Genomic DNA, 13,488 nt, shown 5'->3' on the forward strand with positions numbered 1-13,488 from the left:
TCTCCCTTCTTTCTTCCCCAAGCCTAGAGGGTGAAAATGGCAACGCAAGTGCCCAGTTCTTTGAGGAAAGGATGGGTTGTTCTGGAGTTGTAGCCACCGTTTGGGAGGATAAGAGGATAGAAGGGAAGCCCTCCCCCCCTTATCTGCCAGCTCATGCAGAAGGGGAAGGAATGCATTCAACCATTTTATAAACATTGATTGAGCACCTACTGTGTGCCAGACCTATGCCAGGCACAGGGGACACGGGATACCATGGAGCTTACACTCTGGTGGTCTCCTTCTTCTGTCTCCTGCTTGGACCTCAAGCCCAAGTGGAGCAGACCCCTGCCTCCACTCAGCAGCCCCAGGAGAACCTATCTTGACCACCACCAGCCGGAGTCCCCGTCAGGGGCCTCTCTCGTGGGTCACAACTGTGAGGTCCTCACAGACTGCGGGTCCCTCGCGGTGCCTACCCTGCCGCTTGGTGTCCCCGTCCCCTCAGTCTTTGGGAGGATGAGCTCCGTGCTCTGAGGGCTTCTGTGGGCTGGGCGTGGGGCCCCCGGGTCCCACTGACGAGGGGCCGGTTGGTGGGGCTGCAGCCTGGGAGGTCCCTGTCTCAAGCACGTCTCAGAGCTCCTCCCCCTGTCCCCAGGTGAAGAGCGTGAACCTGTCCGAGGGGGAACTGCTCTCCATCCGCGGGGTGGACGGGCCCACCCTGACCGTCCTGGCCAACCAGACGCTCCTGGTGGAGGGACAGGTAATCCGAAGCCCCACCAACACCATCTCTGTCTACTTCCGGACCTTCCAGGATGACGGCCTTGGGACCTTCCAGCTGCACTACCAGGGTAGGGTCGGCCCAAGGCTTATGAGATAGAGGCGTTTGCCTCAGTTTCCCTCTGGAGCCAACGATTCTCAAATTTTTGGTACCAGGGACCCCTCTGGCAGGTTGCTACAACCTGTGAACCCTCTTCTCAGAATAATGTTTTCAAAAGCATAAAATAAAATATATACAATTTTAAAAAGAAGCCAGTCATAGGGAACTACAGTTGTCAAAATATTGTTCTAATCTAGGATCTCATAATCTATGTGCTTCCATATTAATTCATTAAATAGTAATATCTCTTAGCAGTTCTGATAATTACTGTAATTTCAAAGTACTGAAGGGCACAAGAAATATGTCAAGATATTCATTATGATATGGGAAATATCTGGGATTTTTCTCTTGGTGACAAAGTCGCAAGTTCTGGTAATATGCTGCAGTTTGTTGCCTACGTTCCTCATGGAAGGAAATACCGCGGTTCAGTTGGAGGTTAATGAAAGTGAACCAGCCACTTGTCTGCAGTCAAGTTCACGGCCCCCGAATCCAGTGCATGGATCCAGTGCGAGTTCGTAGACGGAGAGCCTGACCCACTGGGCGCCTCTCTGGGTTTTTCCTCTGGAACATTTCTTTCTTTTCTTTTAGTCTGTTTGTAAGTCTCCTCTCTTCTGCTTTCTGTTCATCTTTCTCTTCCCTCCTCCTTTCTCCTTCCTTCTCTCTGCCTCCCTCTTCCATGCTTCCTCTATTTCTTCCTCTGCTCCTCTTCCTCTCTTCCTTCCCACCCTCCATTCTCTCTTCCTTCCTCTTCCTTTTCCTTCCTCCTCTCCTTCTCCCTCCCTCCCTCCCATTTCCTCGTGGGCAGAGCTCAGGTCTCCCTTCCCCCATCCAGGAGTCCCCCCTCAGATACTCGCCAGCCGCCAAAATATCTGAATGGAACGTGGAGGTGTGAGCCACACATCTGGATGCTGGGGACATCGCACTGATGTCAAATTAACCAGACATCCGAAAAAACAATTCATTTTTTAACTTCCCCTTCACCTGTTTCTGAAACCGGTGGATGGCTGTATGTGGCTGTGTCCACTTTGTCACAACGTTTCAATATCGGGACTGCCCTAAATGTACTGTTGTTGTAAATTTAAAAATGAAAAAATAATAATAACTTGTTGAACCAGGAACTTGAATTTATTCCTCCTGATTAATGCCAGGTATACAGACATTCTAGGCTGCAGGAGGGGTCAGACCACGGTCTGGGTGGGGCTAGGATGAATTTCACCACCTACGTCTAGTGAGCACCAACGACGAGCCAGGCATTGTGCGAGGAGGCACTTTCTCGGCATGATGTCATTCGATTCCCAAAACCACCTGTGAGGTGGGGCAATCCTCAGCTCCGCCGGAGAGATGAGGACAGTGACATTCAGGGTGCTGAGCCCCTGTCTCAAGGTCACAATGTTTCCAAGTGATAGAGAAAGAATGTCAGCTCACATTGGTCCCCTCCAAAGCCCAAGCCTCACCCCCTAGGCCAGTCGTTTTAAGCTTTCACATCCCTGGGCATTTCCCGAAGAGCTGGTCCAAATGCCTGAATGTTTAACAAACACCCAAGACATGCGAGCAGGTGGGATTAACCTACCTGGGTGATCCTGCTCCGCCTGTTTCCAAAGGGGCCATTCTATGTCCCCGTGGAGAGAGGCTCAAAAGAGGTTTGGAAACTCATTTTTCACCCCAAACCTGCTATCCCTGGTTAGGCAAGGTGGGGAGTTTTGAACCTGGGGGAAGTGCTAACCGGGCAGCTTCAGCACCATGTGATCACCGAGAGTCACAAAAATATCACCATCCTCCTGCGCTCTGGAGTCCCCGGGGGCCTCATCTTTTCTCCCCAGCACAAATTGGCTCCCAGGAGGTGGGCCACGTTCTTGATCTCCCGCTCAGAGGGATGACTGGGTCTGCCCTTGCATTTCTCCCCAGCCTTCATGCTGAGCTGCAACTTTCCCCGCCGGCCCAACTCCGGGGATGTCACGGTGATGGACCTGCACTCGGGCGGGGTGGCCCACTTCCACTGCCACCTGGGCTACGAGCTCCAGGGTGCCAAGACGCTGACGTGCATCAACGCCTCCAAGCCCCACTGGAGCAGCCAGGAGCCCATCTGCTCAGGTACACCCCAGCCTCGGCTGGACCAGGCTTGATGGTCCAACTACAAGGGGAGAGGCCAACCCCCAGGCCATGAGGAGTGACCTCAGGGAATGGCCCTCAGCCCAGGGCAAGAGACTGCTCCAAATACACATGACTGCTGCCATTGAAATATTTTTATTGGAGCAAAATACACATAACATTAAACTGACCATTAGAGACATTTCATACATTCCCAATAGTGGGCAACCACCGCCACTACTTGCTCTAGAATATCTTTATCATCCCAAACAGAAACCTTGTACCCACCGCCGGTCTGCTTTCTGCCTCTTGGAATGTGCTTATGGTGCATTGCGTGTAAACAGAATCATACAACATGTAACTTTTATGTCAGCTTCTCTCACTTACCGTAACGTTTCCAAGGTTCATCCATGTGCAGCATGTGTCAGTACTTAATTCCTTTTCGTGGCCGAATAATATTCTATTGTGCCACGTTGTGTTTATCTGTTCATTCATTGGTGGGCATTTGAGTTGTTTCTACTGTTTAGCTCTGTGAACAGTACTGCTGTGAACATTCACATGCAAGTATTTGTGTGGGCATAAGTTTTCATTTCTCTTAGGTATATGGAATTGCTGGGTCATCTGGTAATTCTGTGTTTAACTTTTTGAAGAACCATCAAAATGTTTTCCACAGCGGGTGCACCATTTTATTTTCCCACCAGCCATGTACGAGAACACCAATTTCTCCACCTCCTTGCCAACACTTGCCATTTTCCATGTTGCTGTTTTCATTATAGCCGTCCTAGTGGGTATGAATCAGGTGTCTCATTGTGGTTTTGATTTGCATTTCTCCGATGACTCATGACGTCAGGTGTCTTTTCACATGCTTGTTGGCCATTTGTGTGTCTTCTTTGCAGAAATGTCTACTCAAGTCCTTTGTCCATTTTTTTCACTGGGTTGTCTGTCTCTTTGTTGTTGGGTTGTAAGCCTTCTTTACATATTCTGGATGATTTGCAAATATTTTCACCCATTCTGTAGGTTGCCTTTTCACTTCTTGATAGTATCGTTTGATGCAAAAAGGTTTTTAATGTTGATGAAATTAATGATTTTTTTTCTTTTGTTTCTTGTGCTTTGGGTGTGACTGCTGCCATTGTCTGAGCCCGGCCAATATGTGCTGAGCACCATACTAGGGGCCGCACTTAATCCTCACAGCAATCCTATATGATGCGAGCCGTTATCCCCATTTTACAGATGAGGCTCATAGAGGTAGAGTCACTTGCCCGAAGTCTCCAGACAGAGATCGTTGACAGTAGCCTGCTAACGCAGTCCAACACTCTCAGTGAAAACAAGCAGGCCTTCTGGACAGGCAGGTAGAATCTGAGACTTCAAGGACAGAAGGAATTTTAAGGGTCTATTGGTGGTTCTTTGATATCAGAACCTTTCCTACCCAGGTAGGAAAATCCACTGAGTGACTGACGTGTGCTAGGCCCTGCACCTGGTGCTACAGCTCCTGCAGGGACCCTGACCCAGTTCCTGCCCTCACGGAGTTTCTAGCCTAGGTGAGGATGCAGCGTGCAATTGGATAAACAAGGAGGCAAATGTAACGCCAACAGACTGTGTTAAGTACCAGGAAAGAAATTCACAGGGCGGAACGCGGGAGCATACGTGAGCACGGAGGAGATATCAGTTGTGATTGTGAGAAATATTGCAATGGAGAAAAGGGATACAGGGAGGTGTGACCGAGGACCTAACCTGGGACAAGGGCACTGACGGGTGAGGGGTCAGGGAAGGATGATCTGATGACAAGACTCTTAAACCAAGATCTGGAAGTTGAGTCAGAGATAATTAGACTGGACACCAGGTGCAGAATGGAAAAGATTATTCCAGGCAGGAGAATGGCAGGTAGTGGTCGGCAGCTATATTGCTGAAGGTCTTTAGGGCATGAGAAGGTGTGTGCAGCAGGCAGGAGACGTCTGTGACAATGTAAGCACAGGAGCGATCGCTCTGGCTGCTACGTGGCAAACAAAGTGTTGGGGGTGGTCAGCAAGGACCCATGGAAATCAGTTAGGGCAACGTCTGCTATTTCCCTCGAGCCCAGGGAGGTAGGATTACCATTTGACAGGCAAAGAGAATGAGGCTTAGAGAGAGGAAGTCACGTGCCTGAAGTGGCAGAACTCAGTCCAGAATCCTTTTGTCCTGAGTTCTTTCCCTCACACCTTCGCTACTCTGCGTGGTCCTCCAGCTGGTGACGTTATTAGAGATGCACGACCCTAGCCCCCGTGAAAGACCAACTGAATTAGGCCATTTTATTTTATTTATTTTTAGAGGCAGGGTCTTGCTTGCTCTGTCACCAAGGCTGGAGTACGGTGGCAGGATCTGCAGCCTTGAACTCCTGGGCTCAAGCAAACCTCCTGCCTCACCCTCCCGAATAGCTGCGATTAGAGGCACAGGCCATCACTCCTGAATAAGTTTTCATATTTTTTTTTTTTTTTCTTTTTGAAGAGACAGAGTCTCACTATGTTGCCCAGGCTGGCCTGGAACCCCTGGCCTCAAGCAATCTTCCCGCCTCGGTCTCCCAAAGTGCTGCGATTCCAGACATAAGCCACTGTGCCCAGCGGGGATTTTTATTTGAACATGCCCCTTGGATGATTCGTGTGCACATTGCAGTTTGAGAAGCGCTGGGCTGTAGCAAACTATCCCTGCCCCAGTGGGCGCAGCCTTGACCATGTTCAGCTATCAAGAGAGTAAAAACCCTTTTAGATTTTCAAAAGTCCTGATAGGTTGGGAGAGTATAGGCTGCCCATGTTAACTGAGCACCTACTAGGTGCCAGGCTGTGATGCACGTACAAAGAGAATACTGGAAACAATGAAACACGATTCCTGCCCGCCAGGCACTCACAGCCAGGTGGAATTCCAAAAGCAATGAGAGCAGATGATAAACTCTGAGACTTCACTGTTGCAGTATCATTTCCCCCAAGGTCTTTCAGAATTTTTCTTCTTTTTTTTTTTTTTAACAGAAAAGCAAATGCAAACCATAGGGTAGTTGGTCTCCACGCCTCTCTCACGTTAATTTTTATCTATGTGTGAAATCAGAGAGGAATTAAGCCTCAGTTTGTGCTAAGAAAGACGGATGGGGAGCCATGGCTCGCCTGCCAGAGCCAGACAGAGCCATCAGTCGGCTTAATAAGGCAGAGAAGGGGAGCAGAAAGGCAGGATACGATCAGCAGCCGGGGAGGACAGATGGCTGGCGCCCCCCGCCAGGGACAGTGTCCTCCATCTGCAGCTCCTGAGCCACAGGGCGATGGCGCTGGCCGCGGTCTGAGCAGCTCTTCTGCGCCAGCAACGGCACCAAGCTCTCTCTTTACACATCGCTGCATTGATCTCTCACTACAGCCCTGTAAGGGGGGTGGAATTACTACCACCATCTTACCCACCTCCAGTGGGTCGACTCAAGACTCAGAGAACTCAAGTGGCTTGTCCTGCGGCCACAGCAGATAACTGGCCAAGCAAGGCCTGGACCTAGAACCAGCTTACTCAAGAGGACAATCTCTCCACCATGAGACAGAAAGGCAGCCTGGGCAGAGGAACTAACCTAGTGCCTCTGTCTGTGGTCCTGGAAGGAGTGTGGCGCTTCTTGGCAACGTCTTTGCTGTACGTCACAGCAGGGTTCTGAGCAGAGAGGACAGCTATCCACCCTTCCCTCCTACCACAAGTCCTATTCGGTCATATAGTCATTCAACAAACATTTAATGAGTACATACCATGTATCAAGCTTTGAGCTGATGCCAGAAATTAAAAAAAGGGAAAAAAATAATTCATTTTTTCAATCAGCAAACATTTATCAAACACCAGCTATGTTCCCTGCACCTTTCTGGCTCAACAGAACATCATCATAAGACATAGGGTGGAGCAGGGGCCTCAATAGCAGATTCTGGAGTGAGGCAGCCTGAGCTCAAGTCCCAACTGCTCCACTCATTCGCTGTGTGTCCTTGAGCAAGTGGCTTAACAACCTCTGGTCTTCCTTTTCCTCTTTTTTTCTAAATGAATGGTTTCTGTTTATTTAATAAATATTTCCATATCACATACTACATACCAGGAGCTCTTCTGGTTGCTGGTGGTATGATGAAAACACAAAAAAAATAGTCCCAGCTCTTGCAGAACCCACAAACTCTTCAGCCCTCTGTGGAGTGACTCCAAACTACCTCCCCAACTTTTGCTTTCTGTCCTTCTATTCCTCTGAAAATGGAGGGGTGCCCAAGGGACTTGTTTGGGGGCAGGAAAGATTTTTTAAGCTTCTTTGATCTAAAAGATAGGAATGGCTCTCAAGACTTGGAATCCTGGTCTTGGTCTGGGGTTTTCCCCAACGATGACCCCTGGCTATACTTCACGTCCCCCCCTGGACTGACCGCCAACCTCTGGGAGGGTGATTGCTGCCCACCCTCGGGTTCAGAAAATTCAGAATAGCTCCCCCAAACAGTGCGTGAGAAAACACTTTCCCAAGGATCAAATATCTCCTAAGAATACGAGTCAGAACACCTCATTTGTGAACTAGAACGAGTGCTTTCCTGTGCACAAATCAATTTTTAATATTTCTTTATTAGATTTTTATGATAAAAGTAACATGATTCTGGTAAAAAAAATATTTTAAGAAATACAAAAGTGTAAAAGATAGAAACAAATCAGTTTTATATTCATGGTCTCAACTGATCTTTGCAAACAGCGCATTAAAATAGGTATGACACACCGTTTTCTAACTTTTTTTTTTTCACTTAAAAAATAGTGAACATTTTCCTATATCCTTTTTTTTTTTCTTTGAGATTTTTCTATGAGATTGAGTCTTACTGTGTTGCCCAGGCTGGAGTTCAGCAGCACAACCATGGCTCGCTATAGCCTCAATCTCCTGAGCTCAAGCCATCCTCCTGTCTCAGCCTCCAGAGTAGCTGGGACTACAGGCATGTATCACCACGCCTGGCTAGTTTTTTGTTGTTTTTTTGTTGCTGTTGTTTTGGTTTGGTTTTTTGTTTGTTTGTTTGTTTGTTTGTTTTTGTTTTTGTTTTTGTTTATAGAGACAGGATCTCCCTATGTTTCCCAGCCTGCTCTTGAACTCCTGGTCTCAAGCAATCCTCCTGCCTTGGCCTTCCAAGGAATCCTATATTCTTAAGTATTCTTTGAGAACACAGTCTTTAATAACTATATGGGTGACATTATTTGCAGTTATGCATCACTTAACAACAGGGATGCATTCTGAGAAATGTGTCCTTAGGCGATTTTGTCGTTGTGCAAACATTGTAGAGTGCGCTTGCACAAACCTGTTACGGTATAGCCTACTACACACTTAATACCCTACTACACACTTAAGCTATATAGCCTATGGCTCGAAGGCTACACACCTGTACAGCGTGTGACTGTACTGAATACTGTAGGCGGTTGTAACATAATGGTAAGTATTTGCACATCTAAACATAGAAAAGGTATAGTAAAAATATGCTATTATGATCTTATGGGACCAGTGCTGTACATGTGGTCCGTCACTGACTGAAACATCGTTATGTGTGCGTGAATATTTCACCAGACTTCTGGGAGTGGACATTCATGTTGTTTCTCATTTTCTACTCTTGGAAACAAGATAGCAGTGAATATCCTTATTGCTAAATCTTTGTGCAACTCTCTAAATCTTTTCTTAGGTTAAATTTCCAAAACCATAATTACTAGGTCAAAGTGTTTGAACGTATTTTCTAGACTCTTTCACGAAATAGCTCTCTTGAAAGCTCACAGCAGTTTGCGTTCTGACCAGCCGTGAACGAGAGCGAGGATTTCCCGTCACTTTTACCATCTCCAGATTTTATTACTGCTTTTTACCTTGGCCAATTAGGTGGATGGAAGTAGAATGTAGTTGAGACTGGCATTTCTTTTATTACTAGCGAGGCTGAATTTTTTAGTGCTTACTAAGTACTCAAAATATATTTCTTCTTTTGTGAACTGCCTATTTATGTCCTTCTCAATTACCATCTTGTAATTAAAACCAGGGCTCAGCCAGCGCCATGCCGGAGTCCTTAAGTGGCCGTCATTCCCCACCATGAAATACACACATTGATGCTTCCAACTGCGGAATGACAGCTCCTGTCAAACAGGGTGACTTCCTCCCAGGAGGACGAGGTCCCTCCCAGCCTTCCTCTCCCTGGCCTGTCTTCTCCCACGGCCGGTCTCTGCTGTTTCAGTCCAGCTTAGGGGCAGGGGTGCGGGGCAGGGGGGAGTGAAACACTAACTGCCTCCGTCTCTGCTCTCCCCTCTCACGCTCCCACCCCTGCTTGCTGGACCCAGCCCCTTGTGGAGGGGCAGTGCACAATGCCACCATCGGCCGCGTCCTCTCCCCAAGTTACCCCGGAAATTCCAGCGGGAGCCAGTTCTGCGTGTGGACGATCGAGGCTCCGGAGGGCCAGAAGCTGCACTTGCACTTTGAGAGGCTGTCCCTGCACGAGAAGGACAGGTAACCCTCTGAAGCTCTGCGCCCGGCCCCACTCCCTCCCGGAGTGTTCGAATGCGGCCGGGGATTTGGAGTCCTGAAACGACTGACGCTTTGACTCATGGAATTCAAGAAAGGAGGAGCTGGGGTGGATGGCAAGGGGCGCAGAGACCGCCAGCTTCAATCTCTTCTTTTCACAGATAAGGGAACTAGGGCACACAGAGAGGGAGAGGGACTTGCCCAAGGTCACACAGCAGGGTGGGGAAAAACCAGGCAGGGCATCCAGGCCCCGGATTGCACTGCCCGCCTTCCTTCTCTTGCACGTCCCTCTCTGCGGGTGACCAAGGAGCAAGTGTTTACTGATCACCTGCTCTGTGCCCAGCCCTGTGTTGGGCGCCATGGAGAACAGGAGAGAATTAAAGAAGACTGCTTCCCGGTATGATAGAAAGTTGCGATGGGAAAATTCGACAATGCACACGAAAGGACTAGAAAGAAGTTACAAGGCAGCATCCAGGCAAGAGCATGTCTGTAGACTCTAAGTCATAGGCATAGAATCCAGAATCTTGAAACGTTAATATTCTAGGACCCTATTCAGAGTAACGCATGCGTTCATAAGCAGGGGGCCGGTGGGAAAGCTGGGGCTCTGTCCACCGGGGACCTCTGGGGGACTGTGTTGAGCACACCCCCGAGTGGTCCTATTGGGAGAGTGAGGGAGCTGGGGTATTTATCCACCAACCTCACCCATCACTGGGTGAGGATGCTCCCGGGCCCAGTGACTCTCCTACGTTGCCTGCCACCCTTTGAGCTGGCCGAGCAGCTGATCCTCGGACACCTGGGCTAGGAAGCCGGCAGAAAGTTTGGGACAGCAAGTGCTGAGGGGATCAGAGTGGAGGGGCACTGGCAGCGTTTATTATACCGCCAGGAATCCAGCACCCTAGAGTTCTGGAGTCCAACAAACTATGATCCTAGAATTCTAGTGTTTTGGCTTCTCCGATGCTCCAAACCTAGACTATTAAGTCTTTCGGTTGGAAAGGAGCCTTATTTTGAAAAAAACACCAGACAACTAAATGATTTTTCTATCTCTTGGGTTCACTTTTCTCTAGCCCAGCGATACCCATGACAACTCTGTTATCAATGAATCACTGTTTTAAAGTGTGAGGTATCAAACACGGGCTCCCAAAGGTGGCTTTGCAGTGGCACTAGAAAAACCCGGGTGACCCTTTCAAAACCAGATTCGCAATCCTTCCTTCTGGCAACCCCGAGAAGCCAGGCTCTGGAACCAGCCAGGTGAGGGACGCTTTGCAAATCTTAGAGATGGGGTCTCCCTCTTCCGAGTGGTGCTGGAGATGAACTTGGCTTAAGTTTACACCAGACAACAAGAGTGAGAAGAGAGCAGGGGGGAAAGTTAACCAAGATGAGGATTTTTCTGAAGGGTATTGAAGTTGCGATAGGTCCCACACGGGCTGTACTCACTCGCGGTTTCTACGGGGTCCTGCAAAGGTCTCTGAAAGGTATGCGTTGACGCTCCCCAGGGCAAACTCATTCTCCAGTGTATCAGTGGGGAAAGAAGTTGGTAGCAGTTCATCAAGGTTAAAGGTCAACACAAAAGAGAGATAAGATACTCCCTTATCTTCTTGCTGAGAAGACAAGAAAAATTAACTTTATCTGTCCCTTGCACTTTTTGAGGGAAAAACAGCTAAAAAAAAAAAAAAAAAAACACAGTATGTCAGTTGCAAGAACTCAGAGCTAGATAAGACCCCATATAAGCCATGAGACTTTGATCTAAACCTTGGAAAGAGATTGGATAGTGGAGCCCAAAATACAATGGGAGGAATATTCCAAGCCTGGGGAATTGGGGGTGATGGGTAGGCACCAAGATGTAGAGGAAAGAACTATCCAGCGTGTTGGGGGGCTACCGCAGAGGTTCTCATGGGGAACAGGAGGAAATAAAGCCAGGAAGGTAAATTGGGGTCATATCCTGAAGGGCTTTGAATGCCAGGCTATTTATACAGGCAATAGAGAACCATGTAAGGTTTTTTTTTGTAAAGGAGGAACAGGAAGAAAGCTCTTCTAAACTCCAGTCCCATAAGATGCAGCATAAAAAGTGAGTTCTCTGATCAGACATGTTTAGGGACATGCCCTATCCTTGTCTTATAATATAGGTTAGCCAACAAAGGCACTGACAAGTCCTGCAGGGAAAAAATTTTAGTTTTTGTTTAACCCAGAATTTCCCAAACCCAGTGGACCACAGACTATATAAGGATTTGAGATAAAACTTATTACCATTGTATACATTCTAGAGAACATAGCTAGAAAGTTGCTATTTTGAAAAGATTAGTAGACTACAGAAATTTTGAGATCTTTGGGTTTTCCTCCAGAATGACCCTGTTTGCCGAAGCCTTCTGTTCTTTGAAAGAGGAGTCCTGGCACACAGTCCCCAAGACGTAACAGAGTCAGCTGGGATTAGAAGACTCCCCACGCTTGGGGTGGCCCCTGGCCTCCACTGCAGCCCCCCTCCTTGTCTCAGCCCCAGTGGACACACAGCAGAATGAACAAACTGTTGCTCCAACATTTATGCATCTTGATGACATTAGAAATTCATCTGGGCAACATAAACCATTTTTATGAGTCATAGTAAAAAGCTCAAAGGATTAAACATGTGTGTTTACGACTCCATAAAAGAAACTTCTCTAATTTGTGTACTGTTTTTCTTCCTCGCTTTTGTATAATTTCTCTAAAAATACCAGGACTAGCAAGGAGTCAAGTATCAAATGGTTTTAATAACCATAAAAATAAATACCCAACATTTTGCCTAACACATCTTATTTTTTCAGGGCACTTTATTTTAAAATATTCTCAAAGCCTACCCACAGGATAGGTCAGAAAGACATTGTAGTCTCTCCTTTCGTGGTTGAGGAAACTGAGGCCCGATGATGTTTTGAGACCTATGCAAACTCAGTGGATGGGGAGTTGGGGGCTGGAAATCAGAACTCCTGACTACTCCCCACACAGTGCTCTTAGGAAAATCAAAGTCAGGGCCTGCTAGGGATCAAATGCTCAGTAACTGTGACTTACATACCTCCTCTGTCCTGGACACTTCATATTCATGGTCGCTAATCCCCACACTCGGATGTGAGTCTGATTGTGCTCATTTTACAGAGAGGTAAACAGAGGCTCAGAGAGGGGAATTTCTCTTGTCCAAAGTCACACAACTTGGAAGCCACAGAATCGAGACTCAAGCCCAGGTCTGCCTGACTTTGTATATGTCACTGTTTCTGCAATGATGTTAGTCCATCAATCCCAACTTCTCAATTAATAATAATTAAAAACATCAATTGATTAGTTCGTTAATTGGTTTATGACATCACACACACGTCAGTTTCCCTACAACCTCAGAGTAAATCCATAAAGAATCCAGGGCAAGCGTTTGTTCCCATTCTGCAGAAGAGGAAACAGGTGCGCTAAGGTGACGCAGCTTGTCTGGGCCAGGAAGGGGCAAAGTCAGGTTTCAGATGCGGGAATGAGACTGCGGAGGTGGCAGTGGTAGCACAGCCCTTTCTCTGCTGCGTCCGCGGCCCAGGAAGGAGTCTCAGCGTCCACCCTCTCGCTTCCTCCTGCCAGGATGACGGTCCACAGCGGGCAGACCAACAGGTCGGCGCTTCTCTACGACTCGCTTCAGACCGAGAGTGTCCCCTTCGAGGGCCTCCTGAGTGACAACAACACCATCCGCATCGAGTTCACGTCCAGCCAGGCCCGGGCGGCCTCCACCTTCAACATCCGATTTGAGGGTGAGGGTCCCTGGGGGCCTCCCCTTCTCTTGGGGTGGGGGTCTGGGGGCATGAGAAGCACAGGGAGGGCGGGGGCTGGGTCCTGGGAGGTAGAAACCTGGGCTGCTAAAGGTAGGGGGACCCAGCGGCCATATGGATCCTTTAACTTCCAAAGACAGACTCGACTCCTGGTTTTACCAATAACATCGCCTGCCGTTTACCAAGTGCTTACTCTCTGCCTGGGGCCTGGTGTGGCTTGTCTGTTTGATCCCAACCACACTGAAATGTTAGAAGTATTACTGTTGCCAATTTTAGATGAGGAAACTGAGGATTAGGAA

At 48.1% G+C, this 13,488-nt stretch overlaps 1 protein-coding gene across 1 annotated transcript in view; it reads left to right on the forward strand.

Moving 5' to 3' along the window:
* Positions 1 to 13,488, forward strand: part of SEZ6L (seizure related 6 homolog like) — a 74,537-nt gene that overhangs the window by 5,214 nt on the left and 55,835 nt on the right. Inside the window, exons 5-8 of the mRNA XM_045534712.1 lie at positions 632 to 824; positions 2,759 to 2,944; positions 9,242 to 9,407; positions 13,005 to 13,171. Coding sequence (XP_045390668.1) covers positions 632 to 824; positions 2,759 to 2,944; positions 9,242 to 9,407; positions 13,005 to 13,171 — 712 coding nt within the window. The remainder of the gene's footprint in view (positions 1 to 631; positions 825 to 2,758; positions 2,945 to 9,241; positions 9,408 to 13,004; positions 13,172 to 13,488) is intronic.

The sequence above is a fragment of the Lemur catta genome, chromosome 21, assembly GCF_020740605.2.
Source record: "Lemur catta isolate mLemCat1 chromosome 21, mLemCat1.pri, whole genome shotgun sequence".
NCBI lineage: Eukaryota > Metazoa > Chordata > Mammalia > Primates > Lemuridae > Lemur > Lemur catta.